Here is a 27,917-nt window from a genome sequence, read left to right as displayed (position 1 = left end):
TACAGAATTATAGCCTGCACTTGCAGGGATGGGTGAAAGGTAGTAACAGCACATAATACAAAGCCATTCACCAGGACAGTATTTCTATGATCCAGGCATCCTAAATACTTGGTGAGGATCAAGTACAATGCAGAACAGAAGTGTATACTTAAAGAAACCATCGTGAGAATTAAAATTTTTGATGATGGAAAAAAAAAATCACAGAAGATATAAAATATAACAGTTTATTAAAAATTAGTGTTCCATTTCCATTTAACACACTGATAAAAAATAGAGGAAACACTTGATTCAATGGTTAATATGGTTACTGCCCTTAAAAGTTAGACATGAAAATAAAACAAAAGCCTGATGCTATCAGAAAACAGCTTGATCATAGAATGTCATTTAAAACAGGAACAGCAATCATATTTGCTACCCTCTGGATACAAAATAGTACAGAAATCCAAAGAGCTGTACTATTATTACACAATTTAAGTCTCAACACTCCTCTGAGGTAGGGGAGGGTCTTACCCCCATTTTATTACAAATGAGGAAAGTTATGCACATACACGACAACCAATTTGCTCTATGTCACCAAGTTAGTGGCAAAGCTGGAAGTGGAACTCATGCCCCCTCATCTCTTAATAAAAGCCCAGTTCTTCTAACAGAATGGGTGGTGTGCAATCTGGCTGTATAGATTTAATGCCAAGGATTGTCAGAGGATATAATCTAATTGTGCTGGACGCATTCAGTTAAGCTATACTACATCAGTACTTCTAGGAGTGAATTATGTCTGAAAATTAAAAAAGTCAAGAAAAAAAATCTAAACAAAAACACAGAAGTATTACCTGTTCCAAGCAGAATGCAGCTTTTCAATAACAACATAGTATCAGTCCCTCCAATGCCATCCTAGTCTGGGTTATTTATTTTATTTTTAACCAAGCAGTGCAAGAGATAAAAAGTCAGCAGAATGGAATGTTACAATAGGATAGATGTCTCCTGTTCCAAAATCTAAATGTCAAGGTGAAGGTTAAACATTTAGTTTTGTCTCTGCATTTATCAAGCAGTTGGAGGCTGCTACCCTGCAGTGCTATCTCTTTTGACATTATTGCCTAATTAACACTGATACTGGAGAGCTGTTTAACATAAGACATTCACTCAAGGCACCAAGTCTCCTTCTCTGCAGAAAGACTGAGGCTGTTTTGCAGTATGTTAGGACCCCATTACAGAAACACACAACCCTTTATTACAGTGCTTGTGTATAGATGTCAGTTGATGTTTTCCACTCATTCTCTCGGCCTGCTAATGTAATATGTGAATGCATAAAATTCACCTAAATTCAAGAGTGAAGAGGACAGTAAGGTTTCCAAAGAAGCTCCGCCAGCTAATGAATGCTGGCTGATGTAGTTAAGATTCATACATTACAAATAAGGCAGAGAGACACTTCTTCCTAAAGGCTACTTTAAATTCACAGGCACATCAGTGAACACATCCATTGGTGATGGTCTCTGTAGGAAGTTATGACAAGTCTCATAATTTGCAGGCATAAATGCATATAATTAGAAATCTATATTGTCTTAATAGGGATCATTTGTGATATTTAAAGCCAGCAGAGAAGATTCTTAGCAAGCACAGCTGTTCACTCTCTCTAAAAGTGGACAGCTTACTACAAATAAGTGAAGACTGCATGTCAAAGCTGCATTATCCTTTTCAGTGTTTTCAGTGTTTCACTTATTCTCCATCATATCAGGTTGTAAAAATGTGTTCTAGAATGTATTCTTGTCAAAACAAGATATATCCCTTAAGTAAAGGAGGATTAAGGTAAGAATACAAAGCATAAGTTATGTCAAAACTGTAGTATTTAAAATTATCAGAACCTGGTAGTTTGCCTATACAATCAACATGTCATGATTTTGGTGGAAAGATCATACAATTAACATTTTGTATTAGACCAATTTCAGATAAGCAGTTTTTTGGGTTTTTTTAAGAGAACGTATTCTACTGCTTGTATTAGAAAAATGTTTAACCTATGAATTGTGTAAGTGGTGGCAGCATCCATATCTACATTTAGATTTACTGAGATTTCATGTAAAATACCAATTATGTAACCACTCAGGTAAGAAATAACCCAGGGCATTCTAGATTTTATCAGAAATGTATGAATACAGTGGCCCTACCTAGGAAGTGGATTGCTAATATTACAATCATTTAGCAGTGTGCAGGTCCTTATAATAGCACACATCCCAGAATACACCTACACAGAGGATTTCCTGGTGTTTTAGCATCCCTGGTCTGTGTACCGGCAGAGGGAACTATAGGACTGCTAATCTAATCCAATCCCAGGTACTTAGCTAGGGTCTCTCAACCACATCCTGAAAAAGTTTATCAGAACTAAGAACACTAAGACCATGACTTTGGAATGTCTTTTGAATAGACAAAATTTCAGTGTTTACACAATTAGATCATTACTCTGAGTAAAGCTTACAGACTGACAGGGTGCTCTGTCTACAATGACCGAACATTATTTAGAATCATTCCAGTTTTAGTCATATCCTAATCTAAAAGTAGATGTTTTGTGACTGGTACTATTTTGGGGAAGAGCAGGGAGAATGGACGGGGATGAGAGAAAAAGGTAAAGTAAGAAGGATATCTAGATATATTTTAAAAACATCCATAACTGCTTACAGTTCGTACTGGTATTCCATATTCTACAAATATCAGTAAGTTATTTTTCAGTCTTTAAAAGGTTCTCACAACTCCAGATGGTTCTCAAAAAATTTTCTTTTCTGAGATTAATTTAATCCAAATTCAAAACAAAGTAATAATGCTTGCTTACTGTGGGAGACAGGAAAAATACCAACTAAACCGAAACACAAGCTTTTCTCTGCTTCTTATAGCATAGTAATTCACAATTTGAATCAATTTCATTAAGAAATCCTGGGAGTACAGAATCCAACCACTGAATGAAAGCCTCTGGACCAGCACACTGCTCTGACACTCATCCTCTCACATGTGCTCCTTCCCACACCTGTGCTTCCCAGAGAAAACATATGTAAAGATAATGACATTTTTCTGTTTATAACTGCTTTAAACATAGTTTTGCAAGGCTACCAACATCATTTACTAAATCTGCTAACAATCACTTTGATAGTAGTAAGAAAAATTTATATAAATCATTTGCCAAGAAACAGAAGTGCCACACATACGAATTTTACATGGCAGTCTTACTTGCCACAGGATGAAACAAAATACAGAAGAATAAACTGAAGCTATTAAGCACAGCAAAAAGACCCTAAGACTGCAGCCTCTCTTGGTAGCTTCAAAGCACCCACCACAATGTAATTTAAACAGTATCAGCAACCCCCCCCCCCAATTACACTCTAGTGGAATAAAAAGAAAACCCCAAACCCACAAACGTCTTTGTCAAAATTAATCTCAGCAGCTGTATTTTCACTAGCATGATAGCAAAACCGTCTGGAAAACAACAACTTGCAGAAAGCAATATCAAACAAAAGAGGCTATTGGTTATTAGTGTTTTAAAGATGCCTTTCACAAAAAGGCAGGTGCATTACTGTGGCAATGCTATTTCCTGGATGCGAGGAGAATTAAGAGAAACCTTCCACATGTAGAGGCCTGGCTGTGCAATAAAAAGTTAACAGCTATTAGTGCTTTCTTAACAAGCCTCAACAATCTCATTTTCAAAAGCTTAACCTAGTGGAAATCACTTTTCCCTCCTCTGCAAGCATCCGTTACTACTAAAACACCTGCCATTTTAATTTTAGTTATGACTTGACAATATTAATCTAGGCTTATTTTCCTGTCAGGCTTTTGCAGTAATTTACTTTGAGACTTGTACATAAAATTGGCACTTAATCGAAGGATTTCAAGCCTAAACATCCTGGAACCTGAAGTTTCCTTGTTCATTTACAATATAGGGACATAAAAGCAGTTGTACAGCATGCTCCACTGGTATTACATATCCATAGGTGCCAATGAGCAACCATCAAGTAATAGCTATTTATGATAGTGGTAGGATTTGAATCTGCAACCTAGAACGGGAAGATACAATCAGACTTTTAAAAATACATTAGTAACTTCTCCATATGAAATGCAAAACTCTTTCCAGAGACCCAGTTTGGAGAACAGGTTGGATACTAACCTTCTGAAAGGTCATTTTAAAATTAGCACCAGGCCAAACATTCAGAATAACGAAGCTGATATTTCAGTTTAAGTAGAAACCACCTCTCTCCTATGTCCAAGGTGTTTTGCTATTTCATGCTAGCACAAGATTTCTATGGATATTCTTATCTCTCCACTTCAACTTATATGCTCTAGAAGGGATTCAGAACACAGAACTTAAATTCACTCTTCAGTGCGTGAACGTTATCTAGTATTACAAAATGTTTAGTCTGTACTTCACCAGTCACTGTACTTTTCCCCCCTCAGCTAGAGAAATCTGATATCAAATAGCACTTTTGGGCCACAAGAGGAAACTAACGCAAAACAAATTCCCCAAATTGCCATTGTTTATATAAAAAGGATTATGCCATCACAACCCTAAAGGGTAGCAATCCTGCCACAACCTGTTCCTGAAGTTTTCTTACTTGTAGAAGTTTCCTCCTTCACCACACCTATTTCTCCATCTCCCAGGACAATACATTTATTCAAATTTTCAAAATTTTCTCATTTTTATACAAGAGTGTTTTTGATGACTTGACTCTTACCTTTTTGGAAGATCGTAGTTTAGATTTAATGAGTTTTAAAGACAGCTATCTTGAAAGAAAATTTTTGTATGTGTATTGGGGAAAAAAGTGGGAGAAATCACACATGCACTGTATTTGACTATTGCATAGCTAACCATTTCCTCCATGGGTTATCAGGATGTAGTGTTTGCTAAAAGTATCCATGTTCAGATCCTCTCCACCCCCTCCTTTAATATCTTGATTTAAAAACTGGAAGTTCCATTACACAAAACCCTAAAAGGGCAGGTGTCTGGGAAAAGATTTTCAAACCACACCATCTTATCCAGGAAAAACAGTACTTCTCACAGGAAGTAAGATAACTGGCAAATCATTAGATATGAAAGACCAACCATGAACTGTCAGAAGCAGCGTTCAAGATTCAACTTCTTGTGCAGCAAACAAAGGGGTCAGTCTCTATTTAAAGCATGTGGTGCAAAATTAACATGTCAGTTCTCAAAGCCTTTGGCCCTTAGTGTTACTTTGTGTTCACGAATGCCCTTTAGCTTCTTTAAGGAGCCAAGAAGCCAGATGAAGGTTAGTCCACAGAGTCCAACTTATCCCTCCCTACTTCTTGATCTCACTCAAAGAATATCTGTACAAGCCTTCAAAGTAAACCCTTTCTCCTCTACTGACAAGCTAGTGGCCAAGCTGACGGTCATCATAGGTGCTGTATCTCTTCACATGGATTCGGCGCACTCGATCACGAAGTTCAAAACCATCATCATCCTCGCTGTGAGAGGCCTGGCTTCGGCTCCTGCTTGTTGCTTCCAGCAGAGAGTTATCAGGAACTCGTGGTGTTTCATAAAGTAAAACATTTAGTGTTTCCTCATATATTCGTGCCTCCGGGAATTCAACCTACAAAAAACAGCAAATGTCCTTTTCCTGATCAATACAGGATAACAGGACTGGAGAAAACACACACACACACACATGTAAATCTGATTCACAGTAAAAAGAGTAAAACAATTGTAAAAGGGAAAGATGAGCAAAGCAGTCTAATCCCTAGTATAGGATTACTCCAGCTGCCAGATCCCCCACCTCTTCTTTTAGATTGTTCTAGAATGGAATACGAGTATTTCTGATTCTTAAATACAACTGTCAGATCCTGATCAGCATACCTGCACCAGTGCAAACCAGATGTACCTCCTGAAGTTAGGGACACTCTCTAGATTCATCATGCTACTTATTACCATATTTTCATGCATGTAACTCTCATCCCTTTAAGATGCAGTGTTTGGAAGCAAGTCTTTAGGTAACCTGTGCAAAATCAGAGGCAGAAAGACCATCCTTGGAGATGTTCAAAACCCAACTTGACATGGTCCTGTGCAACCTGCTCTAGATGATCCTGCTTGAGGAGGGGGGTGAACCAGATGATCTCCAGAGGTCCCCTCCAACCTCAACTATTCTGTGATTCAGTGGTTTGTTTTTTTTCTAACCATAAGAGACAGGTAGGACAAACTCCAATACCTTAGTTTGCTTCTTCTCTGTGGCATACACTATAGAGGTACAACAGACTTCAGCAAGTTTCCGACCCTGTCCGTAGAAAGACCAGCAGCAAATTTCATCCCCTATAACATCTTTAATGAAGAGAACTCTGCCATTGAATCGGAGAGAAAGTTTGTCAAACAGTTCTATATTCTTCAGTAAGTTGTCATCTGAATTACTGAAACAGAGCAACAAAAGAAGGAATAAGGTTTTTGTAGTTTTGCAACTGGCTGTCTCTACAGAATTAGTAAGCCTATTCCACCACAGTTCTAAGCGTTGATCTAACTGCAGAATTCAAGTAGTCACTCATTGCTATATGCTGCCAAAAAAAAAAAAAAAGAAGAAGAAGAGAGGGTAATAGCCAGCTTGAGATACAAATAAGATGGTCTGATCCCCATGAGCAAATGTATCAGACTTCAAAGGTCAAGTTAGATAATTAATAATGACAGCATAATTTCCCAAATCATTACATCAACGATCTACAACTACCTCTTGACCAATGCTCAAGATGATTAAATCATATGCTAACTGCAGTTCTTTTTAGGTTTAGTAACAGCAAAAGTCTGAAGAGTCAGTGCATGTTAGAAGGCTAACTAAAAAGCAAAGTGTTCTGCACACAGACTAATGATATCATATGCAAATTTCCAGGGTAAATACATAATTTAGGGAACTAAGTTCCCTAAATCCATAGAACAGTGCTGTTGCAAGCTACTAGAAGTTAGACCACGTTACATTTTCCTCCACTCCCATAGTCAAAGGGAAACTTTCCCATTACAGTGCAGAGAAAACTGACATACCTGGTATAGGAGTATTTGTTGTTGCTTCTATTATAGAGCAGCTTAACAACGGGCTATTGGGAGAGGAAAAAAAAAAAAACAAACCCAGAAAAGGTAAATTCTGTGTTTGAATACATTTAGCAGAAATTCCATTTCTCACTAGATAGTTGTAGAAAAGCAGTTACTTTCATTGATGATTCTATGAGTCTCTCTTCTTCTTTTGGAGATGTGATGATAGGGATGTTACAGACAGGTTCATACAAGTCTTTCTTGTCCTGTTTTAAAGAAAGAAGAGGGAGAGGAAATAAAAAAACCCAAGAGATATAAATGATGAAACTAACTGCTGCTGCTGCTCTCTTCTCCAAACCCTCCAGCCATGTTCCCAAACCCTGTGATGCAAAGGAAGAGCCTTATGTTGCTATAGTAACTACACAGCATTACCTTGATCTGCAAACTAGAAATACAGCAGAGAGGTTTCTTATCCCCAGAAGGCAGCAATAATTGAAATATTGGGATGCAAGAGGATGTCCTTCTTAGCTATAGCAAAGACTCTGAACTCAAGTCATACTTGAGTTAAGTGGGTTTATTATTCCAACCTTTTTTGAAGAAAAGGATAGTAAGAGTTTGCACAAGTTTTAATTAACTCAAAACACTGCAGTATATAAGAAGATCAGCCACTATGAACTGAACATTTGGCATGTCACTGAAATGGACTTCATCCCTTTGTGGTACAAAAGCAACCAGCAATAGCTTGAAGTACAGTCTGTGACTCCAGATTCCTCATGTAGCAAATTAAGGAAAGCTCAATAGCTAACGTGAAAGCCTTGGAACATTTTGGGTTCTTTTAGAAAAAAGGTTTTAAATTCCAAACCAGCAGAAAAATTGTCAGTGTAGCTTTGCACTTCTTTCAGTGGCTACAAGTATGTTGAACCTAGTATGTGAGGTATTTGTTAATTACTACGCTTTATCCAATCAGAAACATTCATTTCACAATCTTAAGATTAATAACTTTTATATATACATTTTATATATATTTTTATATATATATAAAAAAAATTGTGTGTGTGTGTGTATATATATATATATATAAAAAAAACTGGGCTAACCTTGTAAAAAAAGTCAGCTGAACAAGGTGATTTCAGTCAGCTAAACCTGAACACATAAGGACCAGTACAGTGAATAAAGTTACTTATGGACTTAAATATTTACAAACAGAGCTAGTAAAATGATACAAATAAAAATCTTTAAAGTAATCACTGCTCACCATATAGAACTTCCTCCTTCTCCATTAAGATTCAAACTTGGAAAAAAAAAATTACCACATTTTCAAAGATTGCAACCCATTCTGCTTATCAATATTATCTAATTAGAAGTGATATAATTTGGGGAAAATTTTAGGCAAATGCCATAAGGTCTTTTAAAACATCTGTGTTCAAAATAATCATGTTTATTCAATGAATTTCCTTTAAATTTCTGCTTTTTATTTCTTTTCACATAAAAGGAACTCAAAATTCACTATTTCCTTAAAAAAAAAAAAAGTACAAACACAAAAGAAACAGTCCCTCTATTTATATTAGTGGTTCTGAACATAATCTCTTCTTTATTCATCTTCCTGGCATTCCTGTGAAGTAGAAAAAGTGCTATTATCCCCATTCTGCAGCAGGCAGCTGGACAAGAGAATGGCAGCACAAAAGGAAATGATCTACCCATCATCATACAAGACATTTCTGAAATGATTAGGAACTTGAACCTGAGCCTTTCACGTTCTAGATTAATATAATCTAACCACTGGACCATCTTTATCTCCTCTTACAAAGAAATAGCTGTCTTGATAATGCAACCACATTACTAATTATGCTAGATCCCTTGAGAACACAGGCACCTTTGGCCTGGAAGGCTGTTCCACAATAGCAGATAGGTCTGAAAACATTTCCTGTGAGAGCATAAACTAAATCTCTCTTACACAAAGCATCACAGAATCTCAAGTGTCCATACACAGCGAGGAAAACTATGGCTTTGATAAATGTACTTGATAAGATCTTCACAACTTATCTCACTGCTGTCTCATTTTCTTTCCAGGCTGTCTTGTACGCCTAAGACTTGATGTACATCTAAGGCCATGAAACACTCTTTGAAGTCGTCCTAAGTCATTTTTATAAGCAAAACATCCATCAATAACTACAGACTACTTCCATTTCTTACCTGCAGAGCTGCTTGGCACATGTCTACTAAGCCCTGAATGAGATAATATTTGGCTTCTGCCATCAACTCTTTGACCTCCTGTCTGTGTTTTGGAAGTGCAATTGTGTCATCTCTGAGATAGTTTAAAATTGTTCCAAAGTGCTTCCCACAACGGTCTATAAGGATCCAGCCTGAAAAATAACCATCACAATGTTTCAGTCACCTCAACACTGGCAGGCAAGCAACAGTTCTTCAGAGAGGTTAAACATGGAAACTGCATTCAAGCCTCATAAGCTGATAATAAGCCCACTGAAACTTCCCTGAAACTGCATATGATCTGTTTTCCATTTCATTCAGTGGAAGTCTTTACTGATTTTGAGCAAATTGAAGTTGGTTACAGAACAGAAAATGACAGGGAAGTCACTCTTTTGGTACCTCCTGTATATTCTCACTGCTTTTCAGCACCCCAGAAGAAAAATCCAGCTAGAAAAAAAAATTAAAAATACCCAGCTTTCTCTCAAGAGACATTAAAATCCCTGCAGGAACCTGACTGCACTGTATCTGTTGATCAGTCCATGTGCAGCCTAACCAAAATTATTTTCTGTGTTTGATCCTTTCTGTATTAGGAATGGATCTTTTTAACTATTATAGGAAATCACCAGTTTGCATTTTTACAGAGTTCTATTTAACTGCCTGACCAACCAGTTCAAACCTTAAAAAAAGCTTATTGTTAGGTAAGCTGCCTGTTTTATTTAGAGGCTTGGCATATTCCTGGCAAAATAGGGTTTTGCTATATTGGTATGGAAATAAATGTAACAACTGCTGCTGCAGTGTAATGCTGGGCACTTGTAACTTAAAAATCTATTACTAAGAAAGCCAAGGGAAGACTAGAAGAAGGAATTTGCAAATATTTGCAACAAGTGAATTGGGGCTAAGTTCTGTGGCCTACCTAGAAAAATCTGTCAGCCTCCCAACCATCTTCTGCTGTTGTTCAGAGTTTAAAAAAAAAAAAGTATTCCAAAGACGCCAAAACATAGAATAGCCCAGAAAACACACTGTGAGAAAAAAGCTGTTCTGGTCTCCAAATATGAGTAAAGAACAGCACACAGACAGATCAGGAGGGAGTAGAGTGTGGAAGCAGCACAGGAAAGAGTAGCAGACAGACATTTTTCTGATTCTAAAACAGCCCTGAGGTCATATTCACTGGGAAACAGGATGTCTGACTTGCTGGCAAACAATAGTAGTGTAGGACACGCAAGCAGAGGACTTAGTACAGTGACAAACTCTCTTCCACAATGTGGAAGGCAGGCAAAAAAAATTATATTTTGGGACCCAGGTGCAGAGGACAATATAAGAAAAGTAGACTAAACCACTACTATATTTTCCAGCTGTGGCTGTCAGAACACTAATCCTGTCCTCTCTTCAGGCTAAGGCTCTTACACAAAATTGCTGGACTAAACTGAGTTAGTCATATGAGCCAGCCTACTCAAAGGGAATTTGGTCTTCTTACTTGTTCTATTCTCTATAATTTATTATGGATTTTTATTTTTATAATACCAGGTTTCAATGTCCAGCATGAGGTGACATAATACTTGACTGGTGACTAAATACTGCCACAACATGGATATATATTTTCAGCCACAAGTGGAACTTGTTTGGGAGGAAAAAAAAAACAAAACAAAACCAGAATCCTCAACATAGCAAGCAAGGCTGTTCTGAGTTTGAAAGATGAAAAATGAATGTCGTCCTGCCCCCATTTTGATTGATGCCGCTATACACCACACAATAAATGACAGCCCACATGCCGTATGTTCAGTCTTGATAACAACGTCAGCAATCTGTATACCAGCTGTGATTGTCGCAAAGAGAGCCAGTCCTTTCTCTAGTTAATTTTAGTAACAAAAGAACACATTTTCATAAGGCACAGAGGCTTTTTAGAGCCAATGGGAGCTGGGTGCCTAGTGTTCCAAATTACTTTCAGAATACATTTTTCTTTATACCCTTCACTCAGCAGTCTACAAAAACTGTTGTTTTACAAAATTCTCCACATCAAAAGACATTCCCCTTACCTTCCTTGTCTGTGAGCACTTCCATCCTGCCACTGAACATAGCCTTCAACATTGTGTCGTGCCTGGTCAGTACTTGAACCGTAGTATAATATAAGGAGCCCCCAACATTTAGTCGCACGTATTTGTTACCAAGGTTGCCCCCTTTGAAACTGCAAGTTTTGGGCTTGGATCCTGCAGCTGGACAAAGAGTGGTTAGACACGTGTCCCCCGACATCTCCTTCTGTAGATAGATGACAACTCTGCAGAGCGTGGGCTTGATGGATTCCGCCGTGATTGGTGAAGGGTCACAAGTCACGAGATGAGGAGTGCAAGGCAAAAACAGTCGTAACCCACTGGACCCTTGAAACAGAAACATATAAGATCAATACAGAAGCCTGAAATTACCATTTAAAACAAAAACAAGAAGCCCACATTAAAGAAGAGATGTATTCGGTAGATTCTTAAGGACACAACTGCACAAGTTCTGACAAAACAAGATGTAGATGTTTTTCAAACAACTTGCACAGCAATATAATGATTGTTCAGCACCATACAGTTAAGTTATGTCTGCATTACTGTTAGTGAGGCAAGTTAAATGTTTCTAGACTTCCTTTTATTTAGTCTTCAGCCAACACAACAATCACCATCCAATCCTGCAGTCCAAGTTTAAATAATAGTAAGAATTTGGCTCCCTCTCAACTTCCCAAAAGACATTACTTTTTCTTGTGCAGATCTAAAACACAATGGAAGTGCTTTCTGCAGTTTCTCCAGCTGGGGTATATATGAGTTGGTTTTTGTGGGCTTTTTTTGTTTGTTTGTTTTTTTAACTGGAGACATTTACAGAGGTTTCAGCAGCCTCTCTTTCAAGTGCCTCAACACTGAAATGCTAGATCATAATGTTCTATTTCCTGGTACATCCTTTCATTCAGAACTCTTCTTCTTCCATCCTGGAATGCCAAGCAATCAATATAATATTAATTTTTCTATTTAAAAAAATGCGTCCAGTCTTTGGAATATTTGTCTCACTTAAAAGCCAGTTAAGACATTCACAGCTTCCTTCCTCTTCCAAATCTCACTATACTTATCTTTCCATCCAAGAGGAGCTTAGAATGGAAACAAACAAATAAAAGGAGAATGAAATTCAGTCTAACAGGCCAGATCTAAAGATCTTTAATTGGAAAAGTACAAGTATGGGTTTCTCAGCTATCCTTTTAAAAACTGTTGTCCTCAGAAACATTTTGCTGGCTTTTCCCCTCTCACTGTGCTTTTGTCTATTTATCTATTTCAGACTACAAGCATCTGTTCGCTTCTCTGTTCTGTGCCCATGGTACATGAGTAACCTTTTATAAATAAATATAACAACCTAACTGTATTGCTTTTCTTCCCACATCCCTCTTCCTTCTCACTCCACCTCAGCTTTCAGCCTGGAAGAAAAACACATCTCTCCATCCATCTGGTACAGCAAATTACTTAGCAGCTACAGATGGTATCTTAAAATTGCCAGAGATTTGAATAGCTACTGAACTTAGAATGATATCTAAAATAATGTTATTCTAATTAAGCAAGCACTACAAACAAAATCTATTAAACAATAAGCAATACAAAAACTTTGCAGGTCAAAAAGACACAAACCAATTCTAATACTTTTAGTGCCAAGAGAGATCAGTTTGTCTGTAAATGCTTTAACTGGAACTCCCACTAGCTGTCATCACTCGACTTTCAGCTAATCATCCTAGAACACAACAGTAAATTTACTTCTACATCTGAGCAAGCCACAGTTTTTTTCTGAGCACATCATTTTAGACAAGTAGTCCATTGACAAATATAAGTCAAAGGCAACTGCATGTTACAAATTAATTTGGCCAGAAAAGTAATTTCTGACTGGTAAGCAGCCAGCAGCAACCCCAAACCGTGCATGTGATTATGGTGTTAGAAGAAGTCTGTTAGCCAAAACAGCTAAAGGGTATGTGAAATTGACCAGAACTTCTCCAAACGCATTGCACGTAATACAATTCCTCCTTAGTTGACATAGGTGTTTACTATAATCTTTTAAAACTAAGTAAATCAAGACTAGAAGCAACTACCCTTATTGTTTCACAGTTAAGACCTTTGGTAGAAACAGAAGTATAACTTAGGTCTATAAATTTGTCATAGATGTGTCTTGTTTTAGCCCTTTGCAATCTCTCTTTAAAACAAAAGCATGTTTTTAAAGATAGCCAGACTGATCCTGTAACAAGAGAAAGAACTCCAGACCCAAACAGAGCTCTCTAATGTCAACAGTGGTCTGTCTGAACATATCTCTTTATAAGAATCAAGTTTTGAGTCAGTTCTATCGCTTCAGGTGTTTAGTTACTTCTCTGACCAAGTAAAATGAAGCAAAATATGAGCAAAATTTGCTATCCAGCCAATCTAAGTATGAGCAAATACTACTACTGTAACATGGTCATTGGCTAATAAGCTAGGAGGCTTTTGCTGTAAACAGTAATGTAACCTCTGATTACACCCATTAACGCAAGAGAAGATTTTCTACTTCCTTTCCTTCCTGCCTTGTGTGGGAAGCAGATGGAGGACTGTAGAACAATAACACAGCAGCTCGGACACCATATCAGGAAATGGTCCCAGTTGATGACTTCCATAAAAAGAAATAATTCTAACAGCTCAAGAGGAAAAAAAAAAAGAACAGAATCACTTGCAAACTGGTACACTTTCTACCTAATTTCTGGACTAGACCAAATGGTCTTATTATTTTTTGACACCCCCAGGCTCTACCAAGCCCCTCATGATGAGGTGGAAGCAGGACGCCAGCAGCACGCTGCACAGAGCGGAGCAGTACCACAAAGGTTATGGATGGGGTAGGTGTCGTGTAGGCAGAGAGGAAGGTGCATGAGCACGTCAGTGTCAGAACGGTGGAGGAAAAGCAGTTTTCTGCGTGCCCCAAAGCTTCGCACGCAGAGGGACGGAGGGCGACGTTTCCGGAGACGAGGTTTCCGGGTGCTGAGGTACCGAGCCCACACACCTGGTTTCTGCTCCTTGTTCAGCAAGGGCGACGGCACGACGGCGGCAGAGTGGTTCCTCTCAGGGTCTCAGCTTTACACCTGGAAAGGCAAATAACGAGATTAGCCCAGAAGCTAAATACTAACGCGAGCAGAAGCCGCCTCTCACCGCCCGCCGGCACGCTGGCACGATACCTGACCGCGCTCTCCATCAGCCCGGCGCCGCCGCGCCCTTCCCCGCGGACCCGCCGCCCCCGGCGCTCACCCCTGCGCGGCCCCTCGGCTGAGCTCATTTCCTCCGCGCCCCGCCGCGCGCCGGCAACCCGGAAGCGCTCCCCGCCGCCGGGACTACAGCTCCCGGCGTGCCGCGGGGTCGGCGGGCCGCCGCGACTACAGCTCCCGGCGTGCTCCGGGGGGGGCGGGACGGGACGGCGCGGCGGCGCCTCCCCCTCCCTCCCTCCCTCCTTCCCGCCCGCCTCCGTGGTACGTCCCGGCCTGTCGCCGTGGCAGCCGCGGCGCGGAGGGGCGCAGCGGGGCGGCGGGAGGGAGGGTCGCGCCGGGCCGGGCCGCGGCAGCGGGGGCGGCATGGCCCGCGACGCCCTGCGGCAGGCCGGGCTGCACTTCGACGAGCTGAACAAGCTCCGCGTGCTGGAGCCCGGCGTGGCCGAGCAGACGGCGCAGCTGCGCGAGGAGTGCGGCGCCTTCGTGGACAGTAAGTGCCGCCGCGCCGCGCCGCGCGGCCCCGCCGCAGCAGTCTGTTACCAGGGGTCGCTCAGCGGCGCCGTGCCGGGGCTCCGCAGCCTCCCGTGAGCGTTCCTGGAGTAGGATTACAAAAATGCCTTGAACTGACGAAAAATTAAGCAGCCTCTGTGGCGTAGAGGACAGTGACGAATCCCGTTGGCATTTTCTCTTTTCTTTCCTCTTTTATATCCTTCCTGTTATGGAGGAAAACCTTAAAATGCACCTGTTTACTGTAAACTCAAAGGACTAAGAAGTCACAGCTAAAAATCAAAGCCTGTAGTACAAGTATTAGTCTTATTCGGTGTTATTTTGATGGATTTTACTTGACAATTTTTTTCTTTGCAGAAGTAGTAGAATTTCAGAAAATAGTGGGTAGCTTAATTGAACTTGTTGATCAACTAGCAAAAGCTGCTGAAAGTGAGAAGATGAAGGTACTGTGCAATTAGTTACTGGCTTGTAATGTACTCTGCCCTGTACAGTGCATGAAAAACCAGCTTCCTTCCTTCCTACTTTTACACTATAAGCAATCATTTTCTGTCAGCATTATACAGACATTTTCTATGGTAGCTAACATCTCCCTGCCTGTCAGGTATGAAAGCATGGGGGCTCCAAAGAAATTATATTAACAACTGGAAATTTTTATAAGCATGCTTGGAGTGTCACATTTTTCCTGCATTTAATAGTCATACTGTTGCAGCTTATCAATATATTGCATGTAAACAGAAAATGTTTTCCAGTCAATCTTTCCACCATTTGAACTTAGTTCATGAGAGGCCCCACGAGGAGGAAGAAAGGGGCTGTCCAAAGACCAAATGGATACATATCTCCATAACTACCTCTGAAACTTTCTTTGTGTATTTCTACATGTCACCCAGACTGCTTTTTCCCCATATTATTGTGAAAATAAAAATGAATGTTTAGCACAATTGTAGGTGGTTGCTTTTTCATCATTTGTTCTGGGAAAAAAATTATAGCCAGAGCTTGTCTCTCTGTAGTACTAGTAAACAATGATCAGCTTGTATTTCCAGAATGGCTTTCCTGTCAGACTGTTATGAACACTTGAAGTGTGAAGGAAGCCTAAAAATGCCTTAATCTGCACAACTGCTACAGGGCTGTCTGCCTGTTCCACCAAACACTCAATATCAACATGATATCCTCTTCTGTTGTTAGCATGGCTGAAACACTTCAAAATCAATCTGATAGTAATGAAAGTGTTTTTTTAAAAAAAAATCCTGATACAACTGCATCACTGAAAATCCTGTTTTGACAGGCCATTGGTGCACGAAATTTGCTGAAGTCTATAGCAAAGCAAAGAGAAGCTCAGGAACAGCAACTTCAGGCTTTAATAGCTGAGAAAAAGATGCAGTTGGAAAGGTAAGTTTTATATTAAATGCTTTTGGGGGGCATTGATTTAATATTTTGAGAGAAAGTAGTATGTCATACACGACAAACTCAGCTCAATCGTGTAGACTGCATACTCAATCTTATCACCGTGCTTGCCTGCAGGAGGACAGTCTCTAAGCTTGTTCAAACAGTTCATCTGCAGCTAAGATATATCCTCCTATACAAAGCATGCATGGAATGATGCAGTGGCATAATTCTATGTTTAACTTAAGGCCCTGTCTACCACTCTTACAGGAAGCCTCATTTCTAATGTTTCTGTGGCTAAATAGAGGGGGCATGAGATCATGCAGCTGAAGAAACTAATAAAACTGTAATACAGTGCTGTTTGTCTAGATTTTTGTAGGTACTTTAGAACTGCAATGTCTAACTGATATAGCCACTGCTTTAAAAATGACTTATGTGCTTAGCCTAGATTTCCTTCACAACAGACCCATGAAGATAGAACTAAACCATGTAAATAACATGAGCTGAATGTAGCTTGTAACCTTTTTTTTCTCTTTCAGATACCGAATAGAGTATGAGACTCTGTGTAAAATAGAAGCTGACCAGCATGAATTCATTGACCAATTCATTTTTCAGAAATAGAAGATTTTAAGATAAACAGCATATTGACCTGGGAACGTGAACATTCCAGGATTCTGAGGCTTTCAAAAATATGCAATTTTTCATTGTGTATGAATGAATAGATGGCTTGTACAAATGAAAATGTTTTTTAATGCAATATGAATTTACACTAAAAGTGGCAATAAGGAGAGCTTTCTAACAGATGTAAATAAAGACAGTTCTGTCCTTTAATTTTATAAAATTTTTGTACAGTCAGTAGTTCCAATTCAGATTACAATTGAATTAACACTACTGCTGCTATGTTATGTCTCACTTTTTTGAAGTGTACAGCTCTTTTAAAGAAATCAGGAAATAAATTATTGTTTTCAGACCTTCTGGAGATCCCAGAATTAGTTGCTTCTGCTAAGTTTTTTTCTGCTTTTAAGAGTTTACAACTCCCTACATACTCATAATGAAGAATTTCCCATATATAGTATTTTCATGTTTATAAAGACACAACACACAGAGAGAAGCAGCAGTAATTTTTATCTATATTGATCAGATTTTCTTTTGCTATCCAGTTAAAAAGAAAACAAGGACAAATTTATGAGTAAAAGAATTGATCAATTACAAACGAAAAAAGTATAAAACACAGCAGAATTAAGATTAAATTACATCTGAGGTACAATGTCCATACAGCTACTAATATTAGACTAGAAAGCTTTTCTGAATATCTTAAGACTAGAACTTGAAATTGATGATACAAACCATTCCAAGCATACTGTGACATAAGGGGTATACATAAACTATAAGTATGAATGTGACATTCAAAAATGGAATGCCCATATTTTACAATGCTGCAAGCACTTAGCATCTGATTTTAAAATCAAGCCTTATGTTGAAGTGCCAATAGATGCATTAAATGCTTGTCTTTAGGCAACTAAATATGGAAATGGTGGCCTTTCAAAGCCTGTAGAAGCTTTAAATTATACACCAATGAAGTCCTGAAGTATATAGGCAGTGAGTGAAAAGCCTGTTCTTTGACCTGTAAATTTTACACAAATCTCCAAGGTTGATTCTTACAGATCAGACTGAGAACAAGAACAAAAAAAAATCTACCAGTAAGTAGATTTTGTTTACTGTAACTTCAAAGTCTAATGCAACATTTACTGTATGGACTAGGTAAGATCTCATGGTCATTTTAAGTTCCTTTTAGTCATTCCCATAAGAAGTTTAAATGAAATGCTAGATCAAATGCTTTGTTATTTATTTGCATACTAGAAGTGATTTCATTGGAAGCAAGTAGCTTATAAATGCTTGTTTACAGTTGCTGAAGTTCTTCAAAATTCTTTGGGAAGAAGTGTGCCTCATTGTCAAACTAAGTTAACTTTAAGCATTCAGAAATCCAGATTTTGGGCATATATTTCACTGACCAGACATTTACAGTTAATCAAAATTTGAGCTGAAGAAAGCAAGGTGAGATTCTGCTTTTTGGAAGGTCTGAGAAAGTTAAGGATTATTATATGAAAATGCTTCAAAAGCTTTGCAAAATTGTGCAAATCACTTATGGAGTTTGCACAATGTGTTCTTAGAAGAGAGGTTTCTTAAGTGACTTTATAACATCGTCTTAGAAAAAGACTAGCTGAATGAAGAACAAGTATCAGGTACGCTTCCCCCCCCCCAACCCCCAATATACAATTACATACCACAGTGGTAAAGGTTTATTTTCCTAATACAGATGTGCCGCACGAGGTTGACAGTGTGAGAGGAGCCAGGTCCCTTGAGCTGTGTATGCAGAGATACCACATGGAATTGCTGACAGAGGCTTCTGCCAAAGCTGTTTCTGATTAGAGCAGAGCTGTAAGCTCAAGGCAATTCAAACTTTTCTTGCAGGAGTCTGATGCTTGGGTACGAGCTGCGGCAGTTGACATTATCAGACAGATGTTTGTCGCAAAGGACTAGGTCAGCGTAGGCTCTAATAAACAAGTATGAGTGCTGCACTTACAATTTTTATAGCTGACTTACTTCTTCTTCCTTTTCTCCACATGGTTGTATTGGCGGCTGTACAGCATGGTAAAGAGAATCAGAAGTGGAATCAGCAAATATGGTGCATATATAGATAAGAGAATTAGGCGTTCACGTTGTGTCTGAGGACTCAAATGCTCAGATTTTGAGAAATCATGAAACAGGATATGAGCAAGGATAGCAAACAAAGTTGTAGCTACATGGCTGGAGTAGATAATTGCAGGAGTCCTTATCCATTTGCAGCCACCTGTATTGAGGCAAAAATGAAGCACTGTTGAAATATTTTTGAAAAGAGCAGAATTCAGTGGCTTTTAAATTAACAGAACATTAACTGTTACATCTGTGACAGGCTGAGCCATAGTCATAGTAAACAGGTGGTAGAAAAACTTAATACTAGTAGCAACCAAGGAAAATTAGGATCTAACTTAATGGAAATACAGAATGATGCCTCAATCACAAAAGTTTTAAAACAACAAAGTAAGTACACAGACTTGACCCAGAACTTTGTCTATGTTGGTGGCTTGCCAGATGTTAAGTGTTGGTGCTGGTTACACATATATGACTGCAGTTGAAAAGGGCCTACAGTTACAGTTTTTATTTCTGACAGGCCTTATTCTATGCTGCTTTCTCAGATAAAACTTGCAAGAAAATAACACCCCACATGGTGTGTCCCTATAATTTCTTAAGATTGCTGGATAAACTTTCTTTGCTATACAAAAAGCAAGTGTTCTGCAGAAATGCTGCACATGACATATTGTTCTTCCACTTTTATACCAACCTTTTAAGAAGGCATATGCTGCAATGGGAAAGAAAGGCATTTGTAAGAAGACTTCACAAAATATAAACGACTTAAACCACTCAGGGGGCTGGATCATCATTGGATCTCTAAAGGTGACTGCATACCACTGTAACAACTCTGTCAGCTTAAGGAAAAGAACAAAATAACAGATTAATACACTGAACATCAACTGCAACAGGGAAAAAAAACGATGAATCTCAGCTGCTCTTTGGATGAAGCCCATCATTGCAGTGGGAGAAATCACATGATCTCATCTTAGTACACAAGTCTTCTGAGTGCAATTTTGTCTTAATAGAGATTAAATTCTTGAAGTCTTTAGTGTGATGAATCCTTTCCTTCAAGTATATATTAAATTACAGGCAATTTTCCTGAACTGTCATTTTCTACAAAAAAAAAAAAAAAGTCCCACAAAAAATTCACACCTTGAGATTAGTGGATAAAGGAAGAATTCTTGTATTTTCCTCTTTCTGACCCTGCTATTGCCAGGACAGTTGGGCTCAGTGTTGCAAATATTTTTAGGCGCTTGTAGTGTCTAACCAGGTAGTGTGAGTTATGGAAGCAGCCTCAGCCAGGTCTCATTAAATCAAGAGGAGTGTGGTGCCTCGCTCGCTCGGGTGAGTGCATCATTAGACCTCAGAATACACAGCTACCTACCGCAGCTTGAAGAGCTTGATGCAAGAATTTGGGCCTAGTGAGTTGTAATCTGTTTCCATGATGGAAATGTAAATTCCAGCATGGCTTTAAGTTGGACTTTGAACTGAAAGATACGTATTGAGATTTGCTAGTTAACTATTAATTAAAAATGGTTTCTATAATGCAATAATTGTACTGGATGGCAAAAATCAAATGCACTAAATGTAGAGCTAGTAGAAAGTTATGGCTGATCTCATTCTGATGACGGGTTGAACTAATTGTGATCTTCTATTCATCTATTATTTAATTGACTATTTATTACATTGTCTTACATACTTTTATTCAAAAATCACAAACTAAAGATTTTTATTAATACATTTGGAGATGCCTGGTCTTAGATTTCAGTAACAATTCCCTTTCATATTTTTGTTGGAGTATGAGTCAAACCCAGGAGCACTGAATTACGAGGGTGGTTAAAGAGCCACATTCAAGAGACAGTATGTGACAGTGCAGCATGGCACATTCCTATGCATATGAATTTTACTGTTCCAGTCTGCTTTCCTCTACCTGCAAAAAACATACTACACTGGGAAAATTATCATTCACACTATAAATTTATCAGGGATTTTTCTTGCTTGCCCCTCTTACTGTAGGCATTTAAATTGAAAGGAGCAATGTACATACATTTGATTTAGAAATCTGCTAAAAAAAGAGAAAAAAGAAAAAAACACTCACAGTCACTAAATATACCAGTAAATCAAGTTTATTCTACTTCCCAAATGAATGACTACAGAAGAAAAATATAAATCATACTGCAGATAGAGAAGTGTTGATTTTTTTAGTCCTATTTTATTTTAGAAAATTTACTGCATTTTTTTCCTAATGTCTCTTTACATGCTAGATTTTCTAAAAAAAATGCCACAAGATCAATTAAATCGAGCTGAAGGCTATCTATAAAATTACTGCTATTCAAAACCTTTGCAGAGAACTACGTCCCTCCTCCTCCAAAATCCCTTCTACCTACCAGTCACTACAGCTTTTGCACAGAGCTGCATGCAAACAAATCACAGTCTGAGCAGCTTCTCGGCAGCAGCTACTTACGCTCTCCGGGTAGATACCAGCTCCAGGCAGAAGCGCTTGCAGGTCTATCATTAACGTGATAGGAATATGAGAGAGAAAGTACACGGCGAAGACCCACTCCAGGAGGCGAGTCGGAGCAGCCATAGCTGCGCGCTCCCGACATGCCCTTCCCGACTCCCGTCATCCCCGCGCACAGCGGCTCCGCGGCCTCCGCGGCCCGGCGGCCTCCGCGGCCCTGGCCTCACCGCACTGCTGCAGAAGGACTATTTTAAAGACGTTGAAACATTGAGGGTGGAAGGAGGAAGACCTACGATTTAGATCTTACGTTCCCCATTCAAAGCAGCCTCTAGCAATACAACAAGTGAATTTATGCCTGTTTGCTTATGAAGTGATGCGCATGTACAAGCAACGTGCATGTATTTCGCCAGAGTAACGTAAAGAACAGAACAAAAGCAGGCAATGCGTCTGACTTGCTAGGGAACATATCCTCCTAAATCATTTAAGCCTGAGATACTGAAAAGCATTTTATGTATACACTTCTCAGTAGCTGCTAACTGCTAGTTATATTTTAAAATGTTATCATGTTTTCCCATAGTTTATACTCATTTCTTTCACATTTCTTGGCCGAGTCCTGTAGCTAGCAAAAAAGGCATTCCAACAATTAACTTCCTCCTGCACAACAATTTCTGACAGGCTGGACTATCTTCTACAGATGGTAAGGCTATGAGATTTAAACATGGCAAAGGATCAAGCTTTTTCAAGATTTAAACAGACTAAGGATCAAGGTAAGAAAAAAACAAAGTTTTTTTTATTTTATTAGTACTAACATGCCTTCCATAGACTCATCTGTCTTCATCACAGAGCTTAAAAAGTCACCAAATCAAGTTACAGTATATCAAATAATTGAGCGAGTCTGATTCCATCCCTAATTGAGGACACAAGTTATCCAAGGTGTAGACCCAGACTATATTTCAATTATCTGCTAGGATTTCAGCTTCCTCCATTTATCAATGTTGCAAACAGCTTAAAAAAAAAAAAAAAGAGCAGGATTATACAATGCACAGAATTTTCTATCAAGTGATACTTTACAGAAGAATTAAAAAATATATATATATACACATATACATAAAGAAAAAAGAGTCCAAGGATCTCAAGATATTCTACTACTAAAATAAATAAAGGATAAAATAAGAAGATTGGTAAAATTGCTACCGAGTAAATATTAAAACAATCTGTTCAATCTGCTGAGTATTCATACACTCCTGGCAGGTCAAACAGGAATGCAGATTTCAATTCTGTTCTGAAGATGTTATTTATCCAAAACTGCCAGTGTCTGCACTGAAATGCTCTTAACTTTAGGAACTTTTAATTTGTAAGTATATTCCCCCAGGCTCGTCTATAACAGAGTCATATCTGATGGTGCAAGCCCCTAAAGGAAAATGCGGTGATTTATATCCACTGAAGATTTGACCCTTTGAAGTGAAATCCTGTTTCTGTTAATCCTAACGAGGCCAGAATTTCAATGCAATATGTGTTTAATACTACTGTGACTCGGAGCCAGAACTGGTCAGTTGTGTACTTTGCGTGTTTCTCAAGACACAGACTGAATCCTCTGCATGGGCATAAACACAGGAACCACTGCGACAAAAATGGTATTAGGAAGCATTAAATGAGCATAGCCAGTCAGGTATTTCACTAACCTCCAACTTCATCACTCCAGGGTGAAGCACAGAGCTGCATCTGTTGCTCGATATGTTTTTAAAGGCTTACCTCTTTCTTATGTCAGGAATTTGTTCTTCATCAAATGAACAGAAGCCAAAGGAACAATAAAAAGTCTAGCACAGATAATTAGTTAAATAACGTTATTTAATTAATGTGCTGTAAATGCTTTCTCAGGATGCAGGTATCCCAAATATACGACTAATAAATTGGTTGCAGGAGAAAAAAAACTTTGTAATTTTATAAGTGAATTGATATAAATCAATCAATGATATTTCACCATGCATCAGGAAATGAATTCTGGCAACTGACTTTGCCATGGCTAATCTTGTTTAGTTCCATCGCATCACCTTCAAGTTGTACACGCAGAAAGATCAGGCTTCTAATATTTGGATGTTTGTTGAAAACTTGTGTGTAATTTAAGAATTTATTTTTTGCACTCGCTACTTCTCTTGTCAGTGCACAATTAATAAAAGGAGATGCAGAAGCTGTATTTAGAGAGCTTACAGATGAGTAATAAGTTTTAATTCACTTCACATTGATATCAGCAAAGGTTAGAAAGGATTAAAATGCATCTCTGAAAACTGCTGTCTACACTGCAAGCTAGATTTTAACCTTGCTGGGAAAGAACAAAGCTTCTGATACGACCTCACATTTCAGATCACCTTAAGCGTAATGCGTATACACATGTGCGTTCACTTTACAAATAAATCATCTTTGTCAGAGACAGCTCTTATGAGCTCTCACTTCCATTGTGGTTCATTTACATTAAAAAATGTAAAATACAGCAGAGACTACAGTTATGTTCTTTATGCATGTACACACCCAATTTTAATTACACACACTCATTCTGCAGTGCCTTGCCCACATCTGTATCAAAACACCCTGAACGGTAAATGTCCAAAAGACATTTTATTCTTCGCATGTTTATGAACGAGATTAACCCATGGAACTCCAGCAATTAGCTCCAAAAATACACTGATGCACTAAGTGGACTTTGCTAATTACTGTGTGCTAATACATTTACAAAGCTATGTGTCAAAATGAGAAGATCCCACAAATAAACTCCACATTTGTACTGTAGTCTTATGCTGAAGGAGAATAAAATGAGCAGACTAAAAAATGGCAGTGAACTAATGGAAACCAGTTCAGTAACAGATAACCATGAAACAATAATGACATCATCACCCCCAGTTCTAAAAGATGTTAAAATTTAGCTCATAACAATATGAAGTCTTTGATGAAGAGGTATGTATACATGAGTCACAAACAATATTCATGCTAGCGCCGGGAAGAGAACCCATGCTAAAAAGGCTGTTCTTCCCTTTATATCAGTTTATTTCTTGTGAAATCTTGAAGCTTTAACTAGATAGTTCAATTTGTTTGATCTTTAAAAGAGTCATATCCATAAAACATATGAACATTTTTTTCATTCATATTGTTACAACACCATTGAATGATGCATTCTTTGCATTAGTAGTATAGAAAACAATGAAAACATATATAATGAAAAAAATTACATGAACTTTGCAAATTAAGTACAATTATACTTGAATGAATCTCTTTCAAACTCCCTATAAAGAGCAAGTCAGTTTCTTGTCTTGATTTTATCTGCAAGTTTTGCCTTTATTCAGGATCGAGCTTAGAGATTAAATATATATTTCATAAAAAAATCATATATACATGTGTATATATAAGCATATATGTGTGCGTGTGTGTGCAGGTGTAAAAATCAAAACCATGCCCAAAACAATATATTGTAAACTCTTTTTACTTGCATTCCTTCAGACATTATTCAGTCAAGACTGAGACAACTGATTCTTAAATAAAGGTGGGAGATCAGGAAGGAAATAAAGATAACACCACTTCTTTTTTCAAATGTCACATTTAATGTTTTCACCACTGTACTTCAAATCTACATTTTACAAAGTGACCAGCAAGTGTGCCACATTAACTGACCAACCTCTGAGATTTTACCTTTCATACCAGTGTCTTCTTGGGCTCTTTTAATTAAACACGTTTCTCATTCAAGTGAATTGAAATGCTTCAGTTGGTTTTATTCTCAGGAGCCTCATAAAAAACAAAGATATTGCACCATCTTTGTTCAGTAATTCAATGTTTGTCTCTTTCACAGCAAATAATTACTTCATTGAAGTTAAAACTTCCAAACATAACTTACTAATAGTCTCCAATTTCAGCTCAGATCACTCTTGTTGAAAATACTCTGCTAAATACAGATAACTTACAATAACTTTAACAGTTAATTGTCCATAACAAACACCACGGTTTTTCTCCAGACCAATGCTCAAATTTTAAGACCACCCTTTAGTATTTCTTTGTACAGGTGAAAAACAGTCTTCAATTTTCTAGTCCTGTTTTAAATATAAAAGTTGGAAGGGACATTCAAGTTTCAAGTCTCCACACTGAACTTAAAAAAAAAAAAAAAAAAAAAAAAAATCATGTGGAGGTAAACAAACCAAGTTGTATACTCCAGGAGGTAGAGGCCTTCAATTTGTGTTCATATATACATATGCACAGAATTCAGTGTTCCAACAGAAAAAGAATTAGCCAAAAAGTAATAAAAGTTATTTACTACTGTGACATTTCAAGACTTCCACAGCTTTGCCTAAAGACACGAACACAATTAACATAATTCCCTATGTGCTTTTTTTTTCCTTTTCTTTTTTCTTTTTTTTCTCAACTGTCCAGTGCAGGAAAAAGTTCTCACAAAATTTCACAGACCTAAAATGTGCAAGCTAGTTTCTCTCTATACAGCAATGATGTCAGGGATCTCTGAAATTAGCCCATACATGGAATTATTTACACACATAGAAGATGCATGCTGGGGGGTTTTATGTAAGAAAGAGCAGAAAAACTTCTAATAAAAATAGATTAAATATATATATATATTTATACTGGGTAAGGAAACAGAAGTTTAGTCTCTCCTAGTCACAAACTCATTCTCTCTACTCACAACATTTGATTTTAGAACAGCACACATCACCATCACAGCTCTAGTGAGAAGCTATTTATAGGATTTGATCACCAGGTGACGTGCCCACTTAACGTGGTCACTGTCACCTGATGTGACTTCATGATTGGTCGCAGTCAAGTTTTCTGTATTCCTTAGTCTTAGAAAACCCAAAATCTTCAGGAATGGCTCAATATCAAAATGTATGTCTATCTTTTTGTACAATCTCACTTCAATAAAAAAAAAAAAAAAGAACAAAAAAACCTCCCCAAATTTGGTTCAATTCTGTTTGTTCTGAGCTGAGCCATCACAGCTGCACTAGAATTCATAAAACACGTGCAACTCTGGGTAAAATATTTTCTTCTAAAAGCACAACCACTTTACAAGATTAAAAGTCTAGTACATTTCTAAATATTATTCATATTGTACAAGTAGTGGTTGTTAATTTAAAACTTCATTAGTAAAATTACAGTACAAGCATGATTAACCTCCAGAATTGCAAATCCCAGACTCCAGTGGAAAGCTACATTACATCTTCAGTAGTATATTATCTTCCACTTTATTCCCAAACCAGTGGAGATGGCGGCATCTCGGATGGTTGAGCAACCGTGGAACTAGAATGCAAGAGACAGAGAAAATCAGTGTTCATATGCAATAGATAATAGACAAGAAAGTTAATGCTTGACTAGCAAGCAAAGATTTCAAAGGAAAGAAAAGAAAACCCCCAGACCAATAGTCAACAACACTGACAACGAATACTTCAATACACTTTACCTATTTTTTTTTAATGATTCCTCACCTATCACTGTCAGCCATTTTAATGTTTTTACAATGCAGTTTGACAATGAGAATTCAACTTGTCAATCTGTCAATTTAATTTTTACAGGCTGATTTTTGTACTTTCATGTATTTTCAAAAATACTACTTGAAATTTTTGCACATTTTACTTAAATTCAGCTTTACCTTCAAAAAAGTACTTTCTAATGTAATCACTCACATGCTTAAAGTATTCTTTGCAGCAGTTACCTATGGGTCTTCCCTACTTTTATGCACATAAAATATAAAAACATTTTGAATGTGTGACTTGTGTACTACTAATAAATGTGAATTAGTATCAGATGTGATTACATACAGTTACCTAATAAAGCTCTTAAAAGCAGCAGACTGAGGGTTGATGCAGAGAGGCACTCTGTTTCCTTTCTGCTGTTCCAAAATGAACTGATGAATTATTTCTGTACGTGAGAGAAAGACAAAAACACCATACCATGTAGATTAACACTTTTTGCTTCAATAAAAAGCAATCTGGAGTGGAGGAAAATAGTTTCCTTCACTGAAAGTATATTTTAGTAAGGATAAAAGAAGTTTCCTGAAAAGGAAGATAAAAGAAGTTTTCTAGTTTTCCTAAATCTAATCTGACACATTCAGGCTCATACCTTAAATTCACAGGGAACTTTTATATGCACATTGAAATAAACGTATGCAAAATAAACCCCCAATCACTACTATAATACTAAATTGACGATAATCAATTACAGATTAAATTCCAAGAATTTTAGGATATAAATCCTTGAAAGACAAAGAATTCTCAACTTGAACTTGATTTGCTAATACTGAGAACACAGTTCTATTATTATTCATTAGTGGTATGTAGTGGTATGTAGTGGTATGCAAGATAAAAATAAAAAAAAAAGTATCCAGTCTAAATGCTTAGTCCAGTTTGGTGGTAGCAGCTAAATTCATGAATCAAGCACAAAACTGCCACTTGAGAAGGTTAAAACCAAAAGTAAATTTTCATAAG

At 37.8% G+C, this 27,917-nt stretch overlaps 4 protein-coding genes across 10 annotated transcripts in view; 1 reads left to right on the top strand and 3 right to left on the bottom strand.

Annotated features, from left to right (window-relative positions):
• Nucleotides 1-210: 210 nt before the first annotated feature.
• TNFAIP1 (TNF alpha induced protein 1) lies at nt 211-14,578 on the bottom strand. Of its 4 annotated transcripts, XM_067309449.1 has the most exons (8): nt 14,400-14,578; nt 14,228-14,306; nt 11,233-11,571; nt 9,185-9,354; nt 7,168-7,257; nt 7,004-7,056; nt 6,189-6,384; nt 211-5,576 (listed from the first exon to the last, which is right to left on the bottom strand). In XM_067309449.1, exons 3-8 carry the CDS (start codon nt 11,444-11,446, stop codon nt 5,358-5,360), a joined length of 942 nt encoding a protein of 313 aa, XP_067165550.1. In that variant the 5' UTR covers nt 11,447-11,571; nt 14,228-14,306; nt 14,400-14,578; the 3' UTR covers nt 211-5,357. The 4 variants fall into 4 exon arrangements, with proteins under 4 accessions (XP_067165550.1, XP_067165547.1, XP_067165549.1 ...); XM_067309446.1 differs by having other exon boundaries at nt 11,233-14,306; XM_067309448.1 differs by having other exon boundaries at nt 6,189-6,315; nt 11,233-14,306.
• Nucleotides 14,579-14,710: 132 nt separating this feature from the next.
• IFT20 (intraflagellar transport 20) lies at nt 14,711-17,283 on the top strand. Its single transcript, XM_067309668.1, has 4 exons — nt 14,711-14,916; nt 15,291-15,376; nt 16,216-16,319; nt 16,853-17,283. The coding sequence occupies exons 1-4, from the start codon at nt 14,790-14,792 to the stop codon at nt 16,932-16,934; spliced, it is 399 nt and encodes a 132-aa protein (XP_067165769.1). The 5' UTR covers nt 14,711-14,789; the 3' UTR covers nt 16,935-17,283.
• A 148-nt stretch (nt 17,284-17,431) lies between these two features.
• Nucleotides 17,432-21,595, bottom strand: TMEM97 (transmembrane protein 97). Its single transcript, XM_013960093.2, has 3 exons — nt 21,451-21,595; nt 19,696-19,840; nt 17,432-19,164 (listed from the first exon to the last, which is right to left on the bottom strand). The coding sequence occupies exons 1-3, from the start codon at nt 21,571-21,573 to the stop codon at nt 18,914-18,916; spliced, it is 519 nt and encodes a 172-aa protein (XP_013815547.1). The 5' UTR covers nt 21,574-21,595; the 3' UTR covers nt 17,432-18,913.
• A 3,302-nt stretch (nt 21,596-24,897) lies between these two features.
• The window catches only part of NLK (nemo like kinase), a 71,338-nt gene continuing 68,318 nt past the window's right edge, over nt 24,898-27,917 (bottom strand). For 3 of the 4 annotated variants that reach the window (XM_067309506.1, XM_067309505.1, XM_067309508.1), the window contains 2 exons: nt 27,258-27,351; nt 24,898-26,733 (listed from right to left, as the gene is read on the bottom strand). In XM_067309506.1, coding sequence (XP_067165607.1) covers nt 26,679-26,733; nt 27,258-27,351 — 149 coding nt within the window. In that variant the 3' untranslated portion in view covers nt 24,898-26,678. Of the gene's footprint in view, nt 26,734-27,251; nt 27,352-27,917 lie in introns of all 4 variants that reach the window. The other variant, XM_067309507.1, reaches the window with a different exon arrangement.

This window comes from Apteryx mantelli, chromosome 22 (genome assembly GCF_036417845.1).
Source record: "Apteryx mantelli isolate bAptMan1 chromosome 22, bAptMan1.hap1, whole genome shotgun sequence".
NCBI lineage: Eukaryota > Metazoa > Chordata > Aves > Apterygiformes > Apterygidae > Apteryx > Apteryx mantelli.
This window is presented reverse-complemented; position numbering and strand designations above follow the sequence as displayed.